This window comes from Nicotiana sylvestris, chromosome 2 (assembly GCF_000393655.2).
Source record: "Nicotiana sylvestris chromosome 2, ASM39365v2, whole genome shotgun sequence".
Taxonomy (NCBI): domain Eukaryota; kingdom Viridiplantae; phylum Streptophyta; class Magnoliopsida; order Solanales; family Solanaceae; genus Nicotiana; species Nicotiana sylvestris.
Window position 1 is genome coordinate 104177379 of NC_091058.1, and position 24199 is coordinate 104201577.

Genomic DNA, 24199 nt, shown 5'->3' on the forward strand with positions numbered 1-24199 from the left:
ACCCATCATTTTAAGGAAACCCCTGCCTTTGCAATTCTCAGGCATTAACAAACCCGGAGTTTCCCACACCAAACCGGCCAGTCCTCCTATCTCCTCTAGCAAAGGTGTCATTTCGATGTCCCCAAAGCGAAACACGGCCCTTTCACAATCCCAAAATAATGTAGCAGCTTCTATGATCATGTTTTTAGGTTGGACCTCCAGGAGGGATGGTAGATTGCCCAGATATTTTTTGACGAGGGTTTGGTCACTAGAGTGTAAATCTCTCCACCAGCTTAGCAATCTTAGGTGGATGTTAGTGACCATGCCGAATCTGGGGACTTCGTGCCTCATATTTAGCAAGGCAAATAAGGTTAGGCCCTTACCCCCACCAGACTCGACTATTTAATATCAACAATTAGCACGGAGCATTTAGTTCTCCAAATAAATGCACAAAACGTGATGATATCCGTTTGGATTTTAGGGAAACCCAGTGGACTTTGGACAAGGCTATTTTAAAGGATGATTATGTGGACAACATAACTGAATCGACTAGGTTTGACCATGATACATGCACAATTTAAACAGAGTAAGGTTTCTATGGGGTTTTAGACTGGTACCCTTGAACGGACAATTCAAGGGGAAGGCACGGAACTGTCGACTGCACCGCTGATCAACTAGTTTTACCGCAAATATGCCTTTCCGAATTTAAGGGGTAATGATATAGGAAGAGCACAACCACTCATCAAGCGTTGCTATAATATTTATTTGGCACGAGTAGAGTATGATGTTGAGCATGATTATGCAATAATTAAGAGCATATTGACATGTATTTGCACGTTAAAAAAGCGATAAATACAACAGTTTTATAATTTAAATCAACAGTAAAGGAGGGAAACAAGAAAGATATGTTAGTTTCGCTTTCGAAGAAGAAATTAAATGCTTAAAGAAATTTAACAAGTAATTGCACATAGGGAGGTACAAATTCACAAAAACAATCTGAAATGGTAAAAGCCTAAAAATCCCCAGCAGAGTCGCCATGCTGTCGCGCCCCCTTTTTTTCCCTCCGCGGAAAGGAGTCCGGGTTTCGACATTCATGGGGTGTAATGACTCATTTCCTTTTGGGAATTGGGTATTGCGTTTTTGAAGAGTCGCCACCTAACGATTTTTAAGGTGCGTTAGGGCACATACATGGTTTATCTACAACTACGTTTGATAACCAAAGATAGGGTAAAGACTTGAAATTATCCTAAGGGGAAGGTGTTAGGCACCCCTCAGGATCCACTAGTGTGGTTTCCAGCCAGACAGTTTTTTGTAAATTTGTGCAATTAGCAAGTAGATGAGTAGGGCTCAAATAATAGGGGATTTAAGTTTAAATACACAAGCGTTTGGAAACAATTATTGAAAGGCGAAATTTTGAAAAGAGTTACAATCTAAAGCATGCTTATGAATGTAAAAGGGGGTGTCCTAGGTTTGTTTGTAATATGGATCACATCAATGCAATACCCGGTATAACACTCCTCAAAAGAGGGGATACACATGGTATTAGCGCACTGGTCATCATATCCATATCTACCCTTTCCCGCCCCGTGAAGGTAATTAAAGCGATGGTTGGTCTCGACCACTATTGCATGCTGTTACCCGTCCCATTCCTATCAGTCCCGGAGAAATTTAGGACTCCTATTCCTATAAGAAGGAGGTTCTAGGCAGACCCTCAGGTTAAAAGGCAAAAATACTAAGCCGACGTACAAAACAAGTAGGACCGCATTTAAAAGGGGGGAAAACATAGAAAACAAGCAGAAGGCTCAGTTATACCGCCGCAAATAATGCACATAGACAACATGACTTATACACAGTTAAGGTCTAAATTTAAAATCCTAAAGCAGGGTGTTTATGTGGTAACATCAGAACCAGATTTATTACATGACTCAGAAAAGAAGTCCGAATCAGGTTTGCCTATTGACTATTAACAATTGATAATTAAACAAAGGCAGTTCCAGTTTATTTAAGTTATTACCTAAGGCTTGCCTAGGCGTAAAGTGAGATGTAGCAGTTGTTCCAAGTCATTAAGATAGTTTGGAGATTATTTTTATTACCTAAAACATGCTGTCTTAGTTGTAGAGATTGTTGCCAATTTTATTTAGAAAACATCACAGTGTGAAAATTATTGCTTTACTACCCTTTTCATGAATTAGTAGTTAACTAAGCGTTTTAAACAGAATGCAAACAGATTCCTAGAACATGGTATCTAATATGCACATGCAAATTACAAGGTTGTTGAAAACTGAATCCCTAAGACATGATTTCTAAATGTACACAAGAGTTGCAGAATTTTTGAATAACAACTTTTTTATACCAGTGTTGTTATTGCCCTAGGAGCTTTCTAAGTGATAGACATAAAGCATGGACTAATGAATGAAGTGCTGAAGCAACAAAACATAGATCCTAAGAACATGGTTTTCTAATGCAGGTATGAATCCTAAACATGGTTTCTATTGCATAATTAGGAATATAAACCTAATAACATGCTTTCTACCCTTTAACAACTATAACATGCATATTTTCCCATCCCTTTTCACTAGCCACCTCAATAATTGTTTACAAATTATTACAGACCATGTGATAGAATTACATAAGAAAGGAAAAATAAGAAGTTACAACTATAGGAAACCTGATTCTGACTTCCTCTCTGAGTTATGTAATAAACCACCTCGAATGCCAATATTGTTCCCAAGCCTTTCTTATATCTGGGCGTGTCAGAGTTCCCTAAGGACCTCAAGGGATCCCGGGCAGTGCTCACACCCAGATTGCATAACCAAGAGAGTGAATGTAGTGTGGAAGGGCCCGCTCTTATGTGTCCAGGTTCAGAGGGAGCTCAATGGTCCCAAAGCAAGGCTCGCACAGAAGGGGCAGAATCTAGTATTCTAAGAGTACATGTGAGAGTGCTTGACATAAATTCAAGAGAGTTGAGTTGGAAAACAGTTTTGAAAAATGATTGGTTTGAAGTAAATTTACAACAGCAACAGAAGAGTTGCTTAGAGGAAACTAGTTTTGAAAAGGGGCAGGGAATCAACACATGCAGAATAGGTCCACAGTACAACTTCAGCAGTTACAAACAGGGAAATAGGGGGTTGGGGACATAGAGGACCCAAATCAGAAACACATAATTAGTCATGAATCAAGTACATTAGGAGACATGCTAGTTGAGGGACATAAACAGGAACAAGTAAACATGTTGATCACATTTGGAACAAAGGATGACAGAATTTTAGGCATGCTGAGTAAAGCAGTAAACAAAAGGTGCAATTTAATAGCATGAGCCATTAAGTTAGCGTAGAAAGGGACAAGGATTGACAAACAAAGGAACACATCGAGTTGAGTTTTAGAATTTAAATTGAGAACATACCAGTTGAAGGAGAAAAGTGCAGAAAAAGTAAAGCAATGAGAGTTCCACAGTCTAGCCTTGGCTTTCACAAGTAAAGGTCTAACACAAATATGAAAATAATCATCATCAGAATCAATTTATACAAGTACTTCCCCTTAATCAAGGAGTTACAGCTCAAACGGATACTACAGGGATAATTAAGGAAGGAGAATTAGTTTGAGAAAGATTGATTTTTATCATATAAGGGATAGTAACAATATAGAGTATACAATTAAGTCCAGGTACAAAATATACTTAATTGGGGAAAGGATTCAGCAGGGGTGAAACATCATAGCAAATAAAGGAAGGAAATCAATCAATTTAAACAAATGAGTAAAATTAAGGGTTTATAAGAAAACCTTGCAATCAAACCGTAACTTAAGGAAATCAAGATCAATCACGAAGGAGTCATGATTCTGCACTTCGACATATAACTAGAAAAGAATGAACAGGCGTATCAGACATGCAGGGTCAAATAAAAAGAAGCAAACTGGATGAACACAATCACACAAAGGTGAAATGAGCAGGCTAAGGACTACTCGAAGCATGGTAATCAACAAGTCTAACACATAGTAACAGGTAAATGAGATCTTTTAAAAGACTCTCAGTAACAAGTGAGGAGAACCTTTAAGACATGAGGGGTTTAACAAAGTCGAGTTAAAAAATGGTAAGAACTAAGAATCAGTCAACAAAGAAAAGGATCTAAACACAAAGAACTCAATCGAAACAAACAAACAAAGACAGTTCCAGAACCCCGGATAAACCAAAGATACTTAGGGTTTTCAACACAACGAACCAGGTAGAAGAAGAACATAAACAAACCGTTTAAACATAGTAAAATCATAAGACATCGTTGATAATCGGAGAAGAAGTCTTTTTTAAAAAGAGGTTAAGAAAACCCTAATGATTGAAGACGAAGAGTCACTTTGAAAGAAATCGAAAAACTTTTTGAGAAAAACACCAAGAGATTCATAACATGCACAAATCTAAAAAAGGTCTGAAAGAAAATCGGAAAGCTCTTAAAACTAGGGTTTCAGAGAACTCAGAGAAAGTGAGAAAAACTTTGAAAAGTTACCGATCTCGCCGGAAAAGCCATAGATCTGACTTGAACGGCCATGGATGGCCGGGAAAAGATCATGGATAAAAGTTGAGTAAAGTTTGGACTAGATCTCTTCGAGATCTTTCCACGAAATCACAAAAGCGGGCCACCAGGAGACGAGTACACGTCTCAAACAGCCATGGGAGTCCATGGATTAGGTGAGGATCGAAGGGGACTAGGGTTAGTTTGGGTGGCGGCAGCTAGGGTTTGGGTGAGGTTATAGAGAGAATTGGAGAGGAAGGGGATTCAAGGGCGGCGGGTTGGTGGAAATGAATTAGGTTAAGGGGGTTGTTTGAGTTATTTTAGGCAAGTGGAATGGTGGCCGTTGATCTGAATGATCAATGGCCCAGATTATATAGGGTAGGTAGGGATCCGGGTTTGGGTAGGGTTTAAATGGGTTAGGGTCGGGTTTAATTAGTAATTGGGCCGGGGAATTGGGTTTTGATTTGGGTTAGATTTGAAAGCCAATTTGGCTAAAATTTAAATAGCCATTTTCCCTTTTTAATTTATAAAAAATAGTAAATGGTTTTTGAAAATTAATTTAAGAGGCCAAAATAATTTATAACACATAAATAACAATTTAAAAATACAGGATCCAATTTTATGTGTATAAAACATAATTAAACCTTAAAAGGGCTAATATTGCAATTATGTGCAATTTAGCCTAAAAATACTAAATGAAATTGTAAAAATATATAAAAATTACTTTAGCCATATTTTGGAATAACTATAAAAATCCAATAGAAGAATTATCAAAAATAATTATTGGGATTTTATGGATAAAAAAGGGGAAATAAATCAATTAAAAAACCTTTAAAAATATGGAAAAATAATAAAACTCTTGGACATGCTTATATATGCATACATATGCTATTTTGAAGGTATTTTGCATATTAAAAATATATAGGGAGAAATTGGATATCAACAGTGAACTCGAGGCGTCCCTTAAGGTGAAGGAAGATGAGCTCGAGTTAAGTAGAGGGGTGATGGCCGAGAATTCCGACCTACAAGCAAAGATAGCCAGTTTTACTGCCAAATTGGGTATGAAGACGGCGAAGATTAACGAGCTCAAGGGTGAGTTGAATGTGAGTGCTGATAAACTGGTGACTGCTATTTCTGAAGCGGCGGTCATGGAAAATACCCTCTGTGTCTGTAGGTCGGAGTTGACCAAAGAGAAGGAGGCATCCGCGCTTAAGGTAGTGGGGTTTGAGGGGCATGTTAAGGAGTTGGAGGTGGAGCTATCCACGTTGACTGAACAAGTGGCATCACTAAGAACGGAGGACATGCGTCGACACTCGCAACCTTCTACGTCCCGTGCTTCGGCCGATCCCATCGTACCTCATCGTTTGTATGAGTTGTGGGTTCATGTCGAGGCACAGCTTGATGTGTACAAGGCTTTTCACGCCGACAGGAGGGCATCTGAAGTAGAACTTCAGGATATGCGTGCCAAAGATCGGGCAGCTCGTAAGGCATGCGGATATGACCCGCTTACGCCTGACGGAGATGATATCAACTCTGATGCTACGAACTGTCTTGTGTCTGACTCTTGGTACGAAGACGTGTATGCTACCATGGATGATGTGTAATTTTTGGTTTGTACTTACTTTTGCTTCAGGATTTTTGTAAGGGCATCTTTGAGCCCATTGTAAAGATAGATGCTGGTAATATTTTGTCGTAATGAATGAAAAATTGTTTTGTTGATTCAGTGGCACTCTTCGTTATATTTTTGTCGATTTGAGTGATGTCGGACCCTTTTCTTTGGCGACGGCCGTAGCCTTTGGAATGTTACCTTTGAGCCGATATCGAAGTAATATCCCGTCATATTTCGAGTGAAGTCGAACTTGTATCTTTGTCGATGGCCTTAGACATTGGGATGTTACTTTCGAGCTGGCGTCGAAGTAGTATCCCGTCGTAGTTCGAATGAGGTCGAACTCATATTTTTGTAGATGGCCTTGGCCATTGGGATGTTACTTTCGAGCTGGCGTCGAAGTAGTATCCCGTCGTAGTTCGAATGAGGTCGAACTCATATTTTTGTTGATGGCCTTGGCCATTGGGATGTACTCATATTTTTGTCGATGGCCTCAAGTGAAGTCGAACTTATACTTTTGTCGATGGCCTTAGCCACTGGGAGTTTCATTCATACATTGGAGATTTGATTATATTCCTGTGGGAAATACATGTTGACTTTGTACATATAATGGAGATTTGGCTATCTATACCTAGTCCCTTCATTACTCGGCCTGGAGATCACGTCGATGGGCAGGGTAATGAACAACACTTCGGACCTCGAGACGTCTCCCTTGTCGCCTCATTAAAAACCTCACCGAGAAAACCCGATTGGGATAAAACCTGGATGAGGGAAAAAGAGTACGACTTAGGCGGCGCCTCTTTTCAGAAGTGGAAGTATTTGAGATGGGCGACATTCCAATTGTTTTGGAGTGGTTTTCCTTCCATTGTCTCTAACTGAAATGCTCCTTTGTTTGCTGCCGCCGTGATTTTGCATGACCCGTCCCAGTTTGTTCCTAGTTTTCCCTCATTAGGGTCTTTCGCTACTTGTGTTTTAGCTTTGAGGACGTAGTCTCCGACCTTGAGTGGTCGTACTTTGGCCTTTTTGTTATAGTACCTTTTTGCTTGTTGCTTTTGGGCTACCATTCTTACGTGAGCCATATCTCTTTGTTCTTCGACTTCATCCAGGTCTTGTAGCCTACTTTCGTCGTTACTTGGTCCGCTTTCGTTGGAGTATCTCAGGCTGGGTTCTCCGACTTCGACGGGTATAACCGCGTCAGTCCCATAGACTAGTGAATATGGCGTCTCGCCTGTGCTAGTTTTTGGCATGGTGCGGTATGCCCATAGTACTTCTGGCAACAATTTAGGCCATAGCCCCTTGGCGTCATCGAGCTTCTTTTTTAATATATTCAATATCATTTTATTGGAGGATTTGGCTTGGCCGTTGCCGGCGGGATGGTACGGTGTGGAGAGTATTCGCTTGATGTGCCATTTTTCAAAAAACTCAGTTGTCTTCTTTCCGACGAATTGAGGTCCGTTGTCACAGCTGATTTCTTTGGGAATGCCGAAGCGACATATTATATTTTTCCATATGAATGCGATAACTTCTTGCTCACGTATTTGAATGTATGCACCTGCTTCCACCCATTTAGAAAATAGTCATTTAAAACCAAAAGGAAGCGTACCTTACCTCGTCTTGCCGGGAGGGGTCCGACAATATCCATCCCCTACTTTATGAATGGCCATGGCGAAGTGACGGAATGCAGGAGTTCTCCTGCTTGGTGTATCATAGGGGCGTATTTTTGGCACTGTTCACATTTCCTAACGTAATTTGCGGTTTCTTTTTTCATGGTGGGCCAGTAGTATCCTGCGTGGATGAGGCATCTGACGAGGGCATGATTTCCCGTATGGGCACCGCAGTGCCCCTCGTGTACTTCTAGTACCTGCCTTGTTTGATTTGGCCCAAGACACTTGGCTAGGAGGGCGCCGAACGTCTTTTTGTAGAGATCAAAGTTTACGAGGCTGTATCTGGCCGCATGTATTCGGAGCTTTTTGGCTTCTTTCTTATCTTGTGGGAGCGTTCCTTCCTGCAAATATGTTACGATACGGTTGCGCCAGTCCCAAGTTAGGTTTATATAATGTACCTCGACCTGGTCTATTGAGGAATGGAGAAGGGTGACCACGTTTTCCTTGTTTATATTTCCAGTGGCTGCCGCTAGCTTGGCGAGACCGTCTGCTTCAATATTCTGCGCCCTGGCGGCATTCGTCGAATTCTGGTAGCAGTTTGTGAATTTCTGACTGGTACTTTTGTAGTCTCTGTTCTTTGATTTGGAAAGTCCCAGTGACTTGGTTCACCACGAGTTGAGAGTTGCAATGGAGGACGAGTCGTCGAGCGCCATATTTGAGGGCTAATTTCAATCTTGCAATCACAGCTTCATACTCGGCCTTGTTGTTAGTCAATTTCGGGGCACCGTATGGACTGGCGAATTACTTCGCCCGTAGAGACTTCGAGGACGAGTCCCAGGCTCAATCCCGATGCATTAGATGCATCGTCGGTGTAGAGGACCCAAAGGTCGGAATGTGCGGAAGCGCGGAGTGCCTCCTGCTCTACTTCAGGCAATACTTCCGCGTTGAAATCGACGACGAAATCGGCGAGCACTTGCGACTTTATAGAAGTTCGCGGTTGGTATGTTATGCTGTGCTCGCTTAATTCTATGGCCCATTTGGCCAACCTACCCGATAGTTCGGGTTTGTGTAGGATGCCCCTGAGGGGGAAGGTTGTCACCACTTTTATGGGGTGATATTGAAAATATGGTCTAAGCTTTCGTGAAGCTATGACTAATGCTAGAGCTAGTTTCTCAAGGTGGGGGTACCTTGTTTCGGCATCAATTAAGGTTTTGCTAATATAATAAATTGGAGATTGCGTACCTCTGTTTTCGCGGACCAAAACTGCACTTACTGCGACTTCGAAGACTGCTAGGTACACCAGGAGGCATTCGCTTGGGTCTGCCTTGACGAGTAGTGGCGGCGAGGACAAGTACGCTTTTAGTTTTCTTAAGGCGTCAACGCATTTTGAATTCCACCGTAGCCCGTAATCCTTCCTTAGTACATTGAAAAATTTATGGCATCTGTCTGATGATCGTGAGATGTACCTCGACAGGGCGGCTATTCGTCCTGTCAATTTTTGTACCTGCTTTTTGCTGGTTAATGTCTCCGGTATTCCTTCGATGGCCCTGATCTGATCCGGGTTGACCTCGATACCCCTTTGCGATACCAAAAAAATGAGGAACTTTCCTGAGGTTACGCCAAAGGCGCATTTATCAGGATTCAGTTTCATTCTGTATCGCCTCAATATTTCGAAGGCTTCCTTTAGATGACCAATGTGACCCTCCTCCCTTTTCGACTTCACTAGCATGTCGTCGATGTAGACCTCCATAGTCTTTCCGAGTTGTTCTTTGAACATCTTGGTGACTAACCTTTGATACGTCGCCCCTACGTTCTTGAGTCCGAACGACATGACTCTGTAGCAGTACATTCCTTGGTGAGTGATGAAAGTGGTCTTTTCTTGGTCTTCTTCTGCCATTAGAATTTGGTTGTAACCAGAATAGGCGTCTAAGAAGCTTAATAGCTCGTGCCCCGCCGTTGCATCGATGAGCTGGTCGATATGTGGTAACGGAAAGGAATCTTTTGGGCATGCTTTGTTCAGGTTGGTGAAGTCGACACACATCCGCCACTTCCTGTTCTTCTTTTTTACCATGACCACATTGGCGACCCACTAAGGATACTTTGATTCCCGGACGGAACCATTAGCGAGCAACTTATCAACTTTTTCGCTGACTGCCTTGTTGATTATGGCATTGAACTTTCTTCTTATTTGCCGTATTGGCAAGTAAAGAGGGTCGACATTCAGCTATGTGTGGTGATGTCCCTTGGGATTCCCAGCATATCTGAATGGGAAAAGGCAAACAAATCGGCATTGTTAGTTAAGAACTCATGAAACTTATCTGGTTCTGAGAGGTTGTGTCCGATATAAGCTTTTTTCGTGCTGCTGGTGTTGTCCAATTGAACGGGGTTGAGGTCCTCTACGGTTGCCTTGCAGGCTTCTACGACATCCGGGTCTTTGATGGCCTCTATTTGTATGTCGGGTTTGGTTCCCGATATGGCTGATTGCTATGCCTCCGCACTTGCCTCCTTTAGTTGTTGGTGTGTGTGCAATCTTGGGCGATTCGGTAGCATTCTTGGGCGGTGCGTTGCTCGCCCCTGATGTTGAATATTCCCCATGGGGTAGGAAATTTGATTACTTGATAGAAACTTGACGGGACGGCTCACATGGCGTGTATCCATGGACGCCCTATGATAGCGTTGTAGGATGTTTCCTGGTTCATGACGTTAAATGTCGTTTCCAGAGTGACTCCTCCTACCAGAACGGGTAGCACTATCTCTCTAGAGGTTTGTTCTACTGCATTATTAAAACCCGTTAGTGTTATGCAGTGCGATACTATCTTATCCTCGAGTCTCATCTGTATGAGGACTCGTGGATGAATAATACACGCGCCGCTTCCGTCATCCACCATTATTCGTTTTACATCGGTATCCGCAATACGTAAAGTTATAACCAAAGCATCATAGTGAGGGAAAGACAAACCGTTGGTATCTGACTTATCGAAGATGATACTATCTTCGAGGTCGTCGTATCGTTCGTGAGCGACTGTCAGCTTGAGTTTGTGTGTGGTGGTGAATTTCACATGGTTGATTACCGTATCATCGCCGCCGCCAATGATCATTTGTATGGTACGAGCTGGTGAAGGTGGTTTTGGGGTTCCTTGAGGTTGGTCGCATCCACGAGCGAAGTTAACTCATCCTCGATCGCTCAGCAGTTCTTTCAAGTGTCCCTAGTTTAACATTCTTACCACTTCCAGTCGCAGACCTGTGCAGTCTTCGGTCTTGTGTCCCCTTTCCTAGTGGAATTCACACAGAACGTTCGATATCCGGTGTTCGGATCTGACTTCATCTTTTGCAGCCACTACACCTTTATGCCGAGCTTCTCTAGTGCATACACTATTTCTGAAGGAGAAACGCAAAAGTTATGAGCAGATAACAGTGGAGGCATACCTCTTTCGTTTCGGTGTGGCAGTGTGTCGAGGCGTGACGTCTGCATGTCGTGAAATAGGCGGGATGGGTGGCCGGATATAGGGCTGGTGCCTTTCTCGATTGAAACGGGATAGTTGATCCCTTCGACCATCGTTGCAGCGATCTCTCCTTGTTTCGGTTTGGACCGATGTTAGCCGTTGGATCGGACCATTTAGGTCATCCTCGTCTGCCCTTACTTCGGCACAATAGGCATTATGAATTTCTTCCCATGTGGTGGGAGGGTACTTCATGAGTCTACTTAGCAGCTTTTTGGTTGCTTTCGACCTGTTTCTATATAACCCATTTTGGAAGGCTGCTACCGCCATCCCTTCTGATATGTTTGGTAGGCTCATTCTTACCCTGTTGAATCGGGCTAGGAAATCCCGAAGTCCCTTGCCTGTCGTCTGCCTAACGACGAAGAATGTCATTTACCCTGGCTTCTGCCTTTTTCGCTCCTGCGTGAGCGGTGACAAATTTATCTGCCATTTCTTCGAACGTTAATATTGACCGTACCGGTAGTTAGGAATACCACGTCAGCGCTCCCCCTATCAGGGTTTCGCCGAACTTTTTCAGCAGCACCGATGACACCTGTTCTTTTGACAGATCGTTGCCTTTTACTGCCGTGACGTAGTGGATTATGTGATCTTCCGGGTCCGTGGTGCCATCATATATTTTCAAGTATGACGGCATTTTGAAGGTTTTTGGAATAGAGTGGAGAGCTACCCCTTCACTGTATGGTTGCTCGACGAATCGGCCTACGTCACATTTTGGCAGCAACTTCGGAGCGCCCGGTATTTTATCGACCCTTTCCTGATGCTCCTTCATCTGATCACGAAGCATTTTGTTCTCGTTTTCCATTTCTTCCATTTTTTTTAAGATGGTTGCAAGTGCATCGTTATCTGTATCAATGACAGTATAAGTGTTACCTGTGCGTGGAGTTTCCGGCTCATTGGCGACAGTTGCGGTTTCTGCGTGTATTGTGCCTCCGATATCCCTTTGAACGGGTTTGTCGAGTATGTTGCTCAAGGTGTTTGTCAACCACTCTTCTAATAGCCTTTTCACAGCCGGTGGTGCTTCTCCTGCTGCGGATGTTGAGGTTTCCCTCTCGCGCGAGACAGTCACGCTTTCGTGCGAGGGGGGAGGGTGAGGTATCTCCCTCAAGTGTAGCGCTTGGCATTGCGTTTTCAATGTCTTCCCTGCCGACTTCGTTGATGGAATCCAGAAGGTTGTTCGTGACGCCTATTATTGCTTTTAATCTTGCTTCCCCCTTTCCTGTCATTGTTGGTCTTTGCGAGGCTAAGAAGAGGTGATTATCCCTTTCAAGGATCTAGACGAAACTAAAATCTCAGCTATAGAAATTCCCACAGACGGCGCCAAATTGTTTAACTCAAAAAATATTGGAACCTTTTTGAATAAATCAATTGAAGAAAATGAAGGGGTAAATCTTAACTAAGTATAATAATCGCTAGAACAAAGGATATAAAAGATGAACACAGTGGACAATATTTCTTGATCTTGCCCAGATGAGTGATCGAACATTAAGGATGCGAATCGTTTATGTAGAAAAGTGTTACGTTCTTGGCTAAAAAAGCAAAAAAATCCCTCTTACAAGGTTGTTTTCCTGCTATATATAAGGGACAAATCCCTTCTGAACCTAGAAGACATACCATAGGGAATATTCGAAAGAATATTCCTAGTGCCCCCTGTTGGGCCTACACTACTGTAAAAGTCATGCAGTCTTTGTTTGCTTCTCTGTCGTCCTCCACAGGACGTCGAGCTACGAAGATCTCGTCGTTTATCGTATTCGTCAATGGTCGTGGTCGTCCAAATTTGGACCTATACAAGGACGTCATGCTGTGAAGACCTCATCTTTTGTCATATTTGACAGTAGCCGTGGTCGACCAAATTTGGACCTATACAATAACTACCATACATTTAGATCAAAATTGATCACAGTAGTAGGAGCGGAGAAGAGGACGGTGAGAAATGAGCCTACTCTTTTTGTGTGAGACTTCTATAATACTACTAGACTGTATTGGACGTAAGGATTATCCACTTACTCCACTAAATATGAGCTTTGTTGCAGAGCTTGTACACTGGCAGAAGAAAAACCTTCAATTCCTATGCTAAAGTGCAATCAATACGTATACCACTCTTATCAGGTAGCAGCTTTTTCATGTAATACTTTGATCTACGGGCGAGATTGATCTTTTTCCTTCTTTGCTCTGGTATATGATCGATGGAACATTCGGAAAAGCCACGTCTCACAAACCTGTTAGAAATAAAAATATGATTATTGAATCAGCAAATTGCCTATATTCTACATAAATATTAGTTCAAGAACAAATACAGTCATTAACATTGGATCAACATCATGAGTTGAAGCTTGAAATATACAAGATATCTCCAATTTCATCTGATCAATGTTTCCAGGAAATTCCTGTTAACTGTAATCCTAATAAAGATACATATAACAACAACAACAACAACAACAACGACCCAGTATAATCCCACAAGTGGGGTCTGGGGAGAGTAATATGTACGCAAATGACATAGTACCACTACAGTCATAATATGTACGCAAATGACAACTAGAAGGTTGTAGACGACCCAGTACCCAAATACAAAATACGAAATACGAAATACGAAATACGAAATACGAAATAGATGGCTGGTATAGTACAACTAGAAGGTAAAGCCCTGCATCAATAGACGACCAATGACATTCCTAATCTAACTCCTAACTGGATAGTCTCACTCTATTGTGCTGTAGAAATATTCACACTCTCCCCTAACCTACAACCTTAATGCTCGACCTCCATAATTCCCTATCAAGGTCATGTCCTCAGTAATCCTAAGTCGCGCCATGCCCTGTCTGATCACCTCTCCCCAATACTTCTTAGGTCTTCCTCTACCTCTCCGCATGCCCACTACAGTCAGTCGCTCACACCTCCTCACCGGTGCATCAGTGCTCCTCCTCTGAATGTGCCCGAACCATCTGAGTCTTACTTCCCGCATCTTGTCCTCCATGGGGGCCACACCCACCTTCTCTCGAATATCTTCATTCCTAATCTTATCCATCCTTGTATGCCCGCACATCCACCTCAACATCCTCATCTCTGCTACTTTCATCTTCTGGATGTGTGAGTTCTTTACCGGCCAACATTCAGTTCCATACAACATGGCAGGCCTAACCACTGCTCTATAAAACTTACCTTTTAGTAACGGTGGCACTTTCTTGTCACACAAGACTCCCGACGCTAACCTCCACTTCATCCACCCCACCCCTATACGGTGTGTGACATCCTCGTCAATCTCCCCGATCCCCTGAATAACCGATCCAAGGTACTTGAAACTACCTCTCTTGGGAATGACTTGAGAGTCAAGCCTCACTTCAACTCCCGCTTCCGTCGGCTCAACTCCAAATTTGCACTCGAGGTATTCCGTCTTCGTCCTACTCAACTTGAAACCTTTAGACTCAAGAGCATGTCTCCAAATCTCTAGCCTCTCGTTGACGCCGCCTCTTGTCTCGTCAATTAGAATAATGTCATCAGCAAATAGCATGCACCATGGAACCTCCCCTTGAATATGATGAGTCAGTGCATCCATCACCAGGGCAAATAGGAATGGGCTGAGCGCAGACCCTTGGTGCAACCCCGTAATAACTGGAAAGTGTTCAGAGTCGCCTCCTACTGTCCTAACCCGAGTCTTAGCTCCATCATACATGTCTTTAATCACCCTAATATAGTTACTCGGGACCCCTTTATCCTCTAAGCAGCTCCATAAGACCTTCCTAGGAACCTTATCGTACGCTTTCTCCAGATCAATAAACACCATGTGGAGATCCTTCTTCTTATCTCTGTACTGTTCCACCATCCTCCTAATAAGGTGGATAGCTTCTGTGGTAGATCGTCCCGGCATGAACCCGAACTGGTTGTCTGAAATAGACACCGTCCTTCGCACTCTCATTTCTACCACTCTCTCCCAAACTTTCATGGTATGACTTAGTAATTTGATGCCCCTATAGTTGTTACAGCTCTGGACATCACCTTTGTTCTTATACAACGGGACCATTGTACTCCACCTCCACTTTTACATTTTTATTTATGAGAAAAAGAAGAACGAGAATATAGGAGATATGCTGTAAATGCATCAAAAATCTCAAGTAGTTTATAGGCGCCTAACACATATGTCCCTGTTTAAAGTGTCCATGCATCCTACATCAGTAATGGTAGAGCAAGCCCAAACAATAATGTGTAGCAAGTCAAAAGCAATAGAAACATCGTTTTTGTTCTTTTTGACGTATGTCTGCCTTATCAAAATACCTTGTGATGGTGTTTGAATCTATTTTTCTTCTTGTTGAGATGTCAATACTCAATAATATTCAAATTCAGCTTAAATATCACAACTTTGTTTTAATACATTACTCTGAGCTGTGCTTGGGCCATTGCCAATTAGTTCAGTCGGTTCGAACCTCCACTTGGACAAACTATGTTCACTAGCCCAATTGGAAGTAGAATCTCTGACACTATTGGTAAGCTAGTGAATGTCATAGGAATAAAAGGTAGAAAGGTGAAAAGAGAGTACCAATCAGCTGTGCGAGTTGTTAGTAGGAATAGCATTTGCAATCCAAGGGAAGACGCCTTCTTCTCAATGTAATCTGCAAAATATTGGAAGACAAAGTTATTGGTAGATATGGTAACAAGCTCACAAATATAAGCAAAAGTTCAAGGACAGGATTGTCTCTTGGTAGATATAAGTATGAAAATACTTTTAAATATGGACACTTTGCCTAGTCCAAGGGAGACGGAGAATATAAAATAATTACTTCTCAATAAATGGCATATCTTTTATAACCTGTTTCTCAGCGGATATAATGACATAAGTACGTATATATGACATATGGATGTCGCTTTTATGTATTACTAAAAGTCAAACAGTTACCATGTTCAAGTGCCTGTCTTAGCATTGGATGTTTAATCATTTACTTGTTTTCTTCTTCTAAATTTGGACCAATTTTTAAGATTAACAAAAATCAAGATATTAGATCTGGGGAAAGAATAGTCATTCCTGGAAGGACAGAAGGTCATGACAGACACATGAAAGACGTTCTCAAGATTCTGATTCATCCACTTGTGACCTTTAAAATAGGTTGTTGAGGCCCGACATCATATGTTTTATTATTAAAAGGGGGTATTACATTATTGGTAACAAGAAACTTGATATTCTTATCTTGCTCAGGATTTCCCAGAAGAAAAATACAGATTATAGTATATATATACATCAGCAGGACCAAATGCTATTCATGATTCCATAATTGAATCAAATCCCATAGCAGTTCTAAGAGGAATGTTATGATAAAACTTCATTCGAGACACTACCTTAGAATCACGTAATGATATTTCTATACATATGAAATAACTTGGCCTAATCAATTTGTCCATTTACACCGCATGGGGGGGGGGGGGGGATCATAGACAGTAAGGTTAAAAAGAATTTACAAATACTTTTTGGTACACTTCTCTTATACGGGTGTTTCTATACCCTTCATTAATAAATGATTACTTTTTCAATAATAAAACAGAATTTACAAATGATAGATTTATTTTGAAAAGGATTTGTTACGATAGGGTGATGTAAGCAATGTCTCTGTGCATGATATGGAATCCCAACATTCATGACGAACCTATCCATGGTAAAGTTGTTGCCATGTGACCAGGAGGTCACGGGTTCAAGCCGTGGAAACAGCCTCTTGCAGAAATGCAGGGTAAGGCTGCATACAATAGAGACCCTTGTGGTCCGACCCTTTCCCGGACCTCGCGCATAGCGGGAGCTTAGTGCACCGGGGTGCCCTTTTTATCAGTAAGGATAGGTTGTAAAACTCATGTACCATTAACTCTGGTATGAATAAAATTTACCAATTTTCACAAAATGGATGAGTTAAGGTTATTACTTATTAACTTATAATCCAATGATCCAGCCCATTCCATGATTATACGTTCATTCCGTAATGGAACAAGCCGGCCATCTTCGGGACATGTTCCTATGTGCTCGATAATATGGAACATTGAAAATGTTTAAACTTGTTCACCAGTCTCTTGATACATTTATCCAAGATACCCACTTAAAGTTACTTCCCTTTTATTACAGGCTTCCAAGTATTTTTTAGGCTCTTAAGGAAATATATAAAAACTCTTAGATTAGTCTCTCGCTAATGTACTTGCAACTTCAATAAGGATTAAATAAAATAGCTAAAAAGTCCTCAAAGCTGCTCATATGCCTTTAATATGGACGAATAAATTGTTCTATTACGAGAAAAGAGTCATCATACCAAGTAACTTGTCTCCCTGTCCTTGGCCACGACAATCAGGAGAAACAGCAATGGCAGCAACCTCACCACATTTTTCTTCAAAGTAAGGAAAGAGCGCTGCACAAGCTATAATGTGTCCCTCTCTCTCCACAACAATGAATGAATGCAACGCTTCCACTAGCTAGAACAAGTTAAACAATGAAAATTAGGGTAAAAGAAAAGCATAATCCAACAAAGATAAAACAGAAGGTGACTAGATAAGTCTTGACTAATGACAAGCATCAGGTGTAACCTCTTCCTCAGTCCTTCTGATCAATGTTCCAGACTCTTCTAGCGGCTGTAATAACTGCTTTATTCCAGGAATATCCGACACTTTGGCCATCCGTGCTCCTTCATAAAGATCGCTGAGGCATAGATTCACGTGTTAGCTGAATGGATAAACACAAACATAACCTAGGTACATCCAAAGATTAAGATAATGATCCGACAACAGAATAAATGTTCATTCTAATCATTGGGTGAGCTGGTCCTCATTTTGCATCATGAACTTCTGTCATAAGAAGTATTATGGAAATTTTTGGAAGGTAGCGGATAATCAAATCATAATAACATCCAGGTTCTCACTAGTCGTGCCATTCTAAATATAGTGCAGATCCAAAGTAAAAGTAGGTCATAGCTTATTTTGGCAAAATATATAGCTGGTCAAACATTCTGTTAACTTCTGAACCTATTCATTATGACTTCTAATATACGTACAAGGGTATATCTGGTGATAGGATCTTTAAGTTGCACGGATTGTTCTGAAAAGTGTCCAGACTGGATTGGACAATAGCACAATAATTATATATTCCTTCCAAGCTTCCAACCCATGGCGTTTAAGCACTTTAAGTATAGGATGCTTAATTAGACCCAATATACATAGCCGGTTAAACATGAATCTATTCGTTGATGACTTCTAACGTCCATACTTTATATTAGGTTATCAGATATTACATGAGATTTTTTTCTGATTGAGAAATTAGACCAAATAAAACAGTGGTTTTTAGACATTCCTGATATATGCTTTGAACCCTCGTATTTTAAGCAAGAAAGTAAAGGAAGCTTAGTCTGACACAAGTGATCTGACATATCCAGGTGTCTATCTGATCAGCTTATTCAGGAAATGATCCATAGTTGGCAATTGAAAATTAACACAAACTTTAATCATCACAATTAAATATTTCTGCAGAATGTGGCATACCTAGCAACCATTGTCCCAACTCCATCTCTTTGGAACAATTCCTTCAGTAAAACTCCACCAATAGTGCCATCCAACAGGTGCACTCTTTGAACACCTCCCTGATGGAAAAGGAAATATATTATTTGAATAAGTTTCAAGAAGAAACAGATATCATGCTATTAAGCTAAGAATCAGTATTCTTGAGACATAAAGATTTCCTCACTTAAAGCAAGAGAGATGGCAGACCACCTTGAAGGTGGATATATAATATGAACTGCACAATGTCAAACAGTAGATGTGAAAAAATAAAGAGTTGTCTATTCATGAAATGCACATATTTATACTGCAAAAGTTTTTCATAATAAATTTAATATCAAAGAGATGTAAGTTTACAAGAGAATGTGTAATCTTCTGAAGTATCTTTTAGATTCCTCAGTAAAAGTTTTTAATTAGGAAAAGCAAGCATGGGTAGATAACTTAACGACTACTACCCTACTGTAAACATAGTGATTTCAGGAAATTACTCGGCAAACAAAAGCAGCAGCAGCTAACTCTGAGAGATAACCATTTGATCTACTTAGTTTCTCTTGTCCTCCAATTGCAAAACCTTGTTCACTAGACCAAAGCCCGTTTCCACTGTCAAAACCAATGCCATTTTGAAATGTAGGATTGTATCTTCGGCTATAATCATTGCCATTTTGGGAAAGGAGTGATCCATTGGAATCATTGTAACCAAAATGATTGAAGTCCTCCTGACTAACAGCTTTTACGTAATTAGCAGCAGTCTCACTTTGCTCAGCTCTTTTGCGGACCAACATATCAGCATCTTCAAGAGTTAAGAAGCTGATAAGACGGCCAGACTCATCAAGAATTGGGCCGTCTATGATACAAATTAGTTTTTCTGCTCCTAGAGCCAAGGCACAAGCTGTCGCAACTTCGTATGTGCTTCAATTTGGAATAGAGCATATCATCACTCTTAACAACTCACAGCAAAACAAAAAAGGAAAGAGAAAGTGCAATTGCATGAAACGTAAATTTAGACTTAAAAGTCTACAATTCATGTCAACCTAAGCAATCTCCCAATGGCATAAAGAATCATCTAATCTCTATACAAGATAAAAGTGCAGTATGAGTTGAAGTAACATCTGACCACAGTCCAGATGAGTTTATCCGGCTTCATGCAAGCATTCTGTAGTATGTTTCTTTTCTCTTATCAGGTGTATTCTGTAGTATGTTAAAGTCATCAACTGAGTTATCCTTCAAAAATGAACACCATCAATGCCAACATTCCAACAGATGAAAGTTTAATTTTCGTATAAATGTTCATGAATAGGAAAAGACTACTAGCTCGTACGGAAGGATAATGTGTACTTCCTCGTTAACTTGCTGGATTTCTTTAATTGTATCTAAATGTACATCGATCATCAGAGATTGTTAATATCGAACTTTAACCCTTGCAACTTACAAGTGAAGGAGTTCCACAAAGTCCCTCGGATACTCGCAAACAGTGAAACAGTAAGAAAGTGATTTTACATAAGTCAGAGTAGCACAAACATGTCAAATACGAGTTTGATTGAAAGAGATGCTGGAAGTATATCACTAAGCTTTAGTATCTAGCTGCCTGAACTGCATTTATCATTCGCCGGCAACAAATTAAGTAAAACACGATGAAATACCAGTTTATGCAAAAAACAACAAAGATACCAATCAAAAGTCATATAGCATACTTGCAGTTTAATACTTCTCCAGAGCTGGAATAAGCAAGATTGCTTAATAGCACAATGCAATCCTGATCAAGCCTCTCACGAATTCGAGAAACATCTACCTTCTTTACTTCACCTGTTGAAGCATATTCAATTCCTTCCACAACTCCTCTTTTCTGCCAGCAAATATGAAATGAAAATCACCATTGCAGTGGCAGCCATACAACAAAACTTAAACCCCAAAACATGATTGATACATCTAGTAAAGTGACTAGGTGGTACTTAGTGTAGATTTCGGAGAGAATGCAAAAATGTAAAGAAGAACAGGCAGTGAGGGTCATATTTGCACCTTTGCTGCTAGAAAATTACCACTGGCAACACCGACACTATCATGCCAGCGACTATTTTCTCCGTGCCGGCGGACACCAGTCAATGAAGGGCCAGGAGACAACTTTGCCTCTATCATAAGACGAATTCTTCCAGATGAATCCATAGCCGCATTGAGTGAATCAGGATCTGTAATTCTGTAGCGGCCTACATACTTGGGCTCAATTCCTGTTAAAAGGAAGTAACAAAATCACTTGCTTATTAGAATATTCTTGTAAGAAGATACAGGACATCAGTAGCTAAAACAAAAGAAAAGGAAAAAAAAAGTTATAGTAATCACAAATAGAAGTAGAAGCCTTTAATATTAAAGCACTAGATTTAAACTTTTGGTTATTCTGAAATACAAATTATGCATACATAATTGTCTTAAATAGAAACATAAGTGCATAAAAAACTGGCCCCACTTTTCCTAGTAAACACATACTTTATTAGAATCTTCAAAAAAAAGAAAATCAATCTGAGACAATTAGAGAAAAAAAACTAAAAGTCTTAACAAAATAGATCCTTCAGTTTATAAATCATAAGCTCTGATATCCAACTTATCAAATGATGCTAAAACTGTTAGCAGCATGAGGAACAACAGATTTGTTTCGAAGTGTAACAACAAAATCTGCTATCAGTATCAATAAATAGAGAAAAACCCAGCCAGCGATGATAAACAAGAAATATCAAAATGAACAAGAAGAAACAAGAGAGTAGCATTATAAGAATTTTGCTCACCCCTTTCAGCGAGAAGCCGGTCAATCTGAACATGAGTTCCTGGTACAAGAACAAACTTGATTCCCAGACCATGAAGGAGGGAGATGTCCTGCAATAATTTGACAAAAATATTATGTAAACAAGAAAAAAGAAAGGAATACAATAAAAGCTAAATGAAAAGGTGAAGTTAAAATGGGAAGAAACATGCCATGAGAAGGTGATCCAAATGAGGGCTATCAACAATTTCTGCTGAGATTAAAACAACAAAGGTACTTCCTCGATGAGCAAGGAAATACGGCCACGCTTCTCTGAAAAACCCAACAAATAGATCGTCTTTAATGGCACTACTCACGTCAAAACCCACATCGTCTGTTTCCCCCAAAACCTCGCACCTTATTGACCTACCCAACGATCTTTTCCCATGAAAAGGTAAAATCTTTAGCGAATTAGAACCATTTAATCCCCCTTGGAAACCATTTGGAACATGAGGATTCCAAATAGTGGTGCCACACAAAATCTTTAGCTGGCATTGATTTATGGGAATTGGAGGCAAAACAGCCATGGTTTCTCAAGCAAATGCAAGCCAAAGTCCGATAATACTGAAGTGGGCTTTGGCGGCGGAGGGCTATGGCGGCTGCCTGCTGAACGGGGTTGTTAGAATGGCGTGAGTGGTTGGTGGATTGAAGAATTTGTAGGAAAATTGATTTTGAAGGGAAGAGTGGGAACGGACTTGAACCGGTACGACAACTGGTAAACTGACGACTCGCTTCGTCCGGTCCTAAGCAATTTATTGATGTAGTAAGAGGTTTGACTAGCACATTTTTCAGAATTTAATCATTTATGTAACAAGTTGGTCTATTTTTTATTTTAGATCTTGTAAAGGATAATCTTAGTTAAAGTTATCTATTTGCTTTAGGCTCCAGAGAAATTTTAAAAAAAAAGTATATAGTTAGAACAAAAATTATAGTATATAGTTTTGTGTGATTGTTGGGAAAAAAAACCATGTGCTAGTTCTTTTGCCCTTGTTTTGCTTCCACGTGTTAACAAGGAGATAGACTCTCCGTGCACACTATAGAGGGGTAATAGACACCACAAAAATAAAAGTTAAAGGAGTATAATACAAAATACACTATAGTTTAAATGTGTAAATAGCAAATCATACCAAATTTAGAGGAATTTTATGTCTTAAATTAGGATTAATTCCAAAGTTAATTACTCTATTTGATGCAATAATCAATCAAGCGAAACAGGAGATCAACTCCCACAACATAAATGTATTTAATTTAAGTTGCATAAAAAGAAACGAGTAAATCTACAATAATTTTCTCCACAAAATGATAATAAGAGACAAAAGACAGAGGACCTCAAGAATGGAGGACAAGAAGGTGCTATCAATGATCTCTGCAGAAAGGAGGAGGACGAATATGCTTCCTCTATGTGCAACAAAGTATGGCTGAGCTTCCCTCATCATCTTCACAAATTCCTCGCCCCCATCCTCTTTGCTTGTTGCAGCTGCTACAAATAGTGTGTAGTAATTCGTATTCCTCATCAATCTCAAACAGAATCCGTAATTTTTATTTCTTCCCAAGAATAACCTGCTTCCTCCAACTATCAAATGATCTGTCCTTCTGCGCATTCCCAATCCCCATTCGTAAATGTACACATTGGGTTTCTGTACAGCCACAACCATAGGAATTTTCAGGAGTTTATATGAACCAAATACTAGAAAGGGAATTGGTTTTTTTCTTCGCTTATGTAAATGTTCTCTCGCTTTCAGCAGAGGGCTGAATGTGTAACAAATACGCGGCGAAACAACGGTGTTGAGGATAAGAAAATAAAAAGGCGACTTGGCAAAATTATCACGAGTCATGTTCTTATTTTGGGAAGTGCATGTAAGTGGCCGGGTCCATAATATTATGATAGACCTTTACAACTACTACTACACTCTCTTGATCAAATGGATTCTTTCTGTATAGATACACCTTCACTGCTTACTCTCACACTCCTGATCGAATTGAACCATCTTTCTGGATGTCACACCTCTTTTTTCCTGAGAGATAGGAAGTTTTTCCAACTAAAGTGACATTAATCGAAATGAGATTATTTAATTCAGAGTTGCCACTAGGGATATTTTAGTTTTCCAAGTCACCAATTTATTTTAAATTCCAAATCGAGGAAATTTAACTCTGTTTTTGGTCCGCGAACATAGAAGATCGGGCAAAGAATTCTGTTAACTTGGAAAAAGGTGTTAGGCATTCTCGGGGTCCATGATTTTAGCACGATCGCTCAACTATCAATAAATGGCCTGATTATCTGATTTAATACATTTAAACCTATTCTGTATCTTTAACTTTTAGCCGCTTTTAATTAATTTAATTGCCTTTTAGTATTTGTGGAATTATTTCTTGAACAAGTTACGATACCGTACACTTGTCATTTTGGTACACATTTCAAACCGCGCCATGTGAAATGCACCCACAATTTACAACATGTTTATTATTATTATTTGAAGTTATGGTCGAGTCACGTGAAGCACACACTCGAATTGGAAATTATGTATCGTGACCATGCCACGGGAACCGTACCCATAGCCACGATGATTTATTTAAACGTGCCTAAAGCAAACTAGGATGTTCATTCGTTATTCATGATTAAAAACTAGATTTGGGATTATTTAGAATGTTAAAAGATCTGGAAATACTTTGTGTTGAAGATAACGGGTAGATGGAGGTTTAACAAGTGTGTA

The 24199-nt window shown here is 40.3% G+C and overlaps 2 protein-coding genes across 3 annotated transcripts; both read right to left on the bottom strand.

Annotated features, from left to right (window-relative positions):
* Positions 1-6890: 6890 nt before the first annotated feature.
* On the bottom strand, positions 6891-7424 carry LOC138885349 (uncharacterized). Its single transcript, XM_070166292.1, has one exon. It carries the CDS (start codon positions 7422-7424, stop codon positions 6891-6893), a length of 534 nt encoding a protein of 177 aa, XP_070022393.1.
* Positions 7425-12615: 5191 nt separating this feature from the next.
* On the bottom strand, positions 12616-22293 carry LOC104234187 (probable amino-acid acetyltransferase NAGS1, chloroplastic). 2 transcript variants are annotated; one of them, XR_011405430.1, is made up of 11 exons: positions 21662-22293; positions 21475-21562; positions 20717-20922; positions 20392-20543; positions 19189-19609; positions 18686-18783; positions 17738-17849; positions 17467-17626; positions 15723-15795; positions 13196-13407; positions 12616-13048 (listed from the first exon to the last, which is right to left on the bottom strand). XR_011405430.1 is itself a non-coding variant. In XM_070168115.1 (10 exons), the coding sequence occupies exons 1-10, from the start codon at positions 22013-22015 to the stop codon at positions 13257-13259; spliced, it is 1815 nt and encodes a 604-aa protein (XP_070024216.1). In that variant the 5' UTR covers positions 22016-22293; the 3' UTR covers positions 12616-13256. The 2 variants fall into 2 exon arrangements, 1 of the variants encoding a protein (XP_070024216.1); XM_070168115.1 differs by having other exon boundaries at positions 12616-13407.
* Between the last annotated feature and the right edge of the window lie 1906 nt (positions 22294-24199).

Bases quoted from the DNA above. Each gene is read 5' to 3' on its own strand.
- LOC104234187 (XM_070168115.1), bottom strand. From the start codon at position 22,015: ATGGCTGTTTTGCCTCCAATTCCCATAAATCAATGCCAGCTAAAGATT. The intron at 21,563-21,661 runs GCATGTTTCTTC...AAATTATTGCAG, and splicing joins ATTTGGATCACCTTCTCATG to GACATCTCCCTCCTTCATGG. The intron at 18,784-19,188 runs GTAATTTCCTGA...CTTTTCCATCAG, and splicing joins CTGCTGCTTTTGTTTGCCGA to GGAGGTGTTCAAAGAGTGCA.
- LOC138885349 (XM_070166292.1), bottom strand. From the start codon at position 7,424: ATGATATTGAATATATTAAAAAAGAAGCTCGATGACGCCAAGGGGCTA.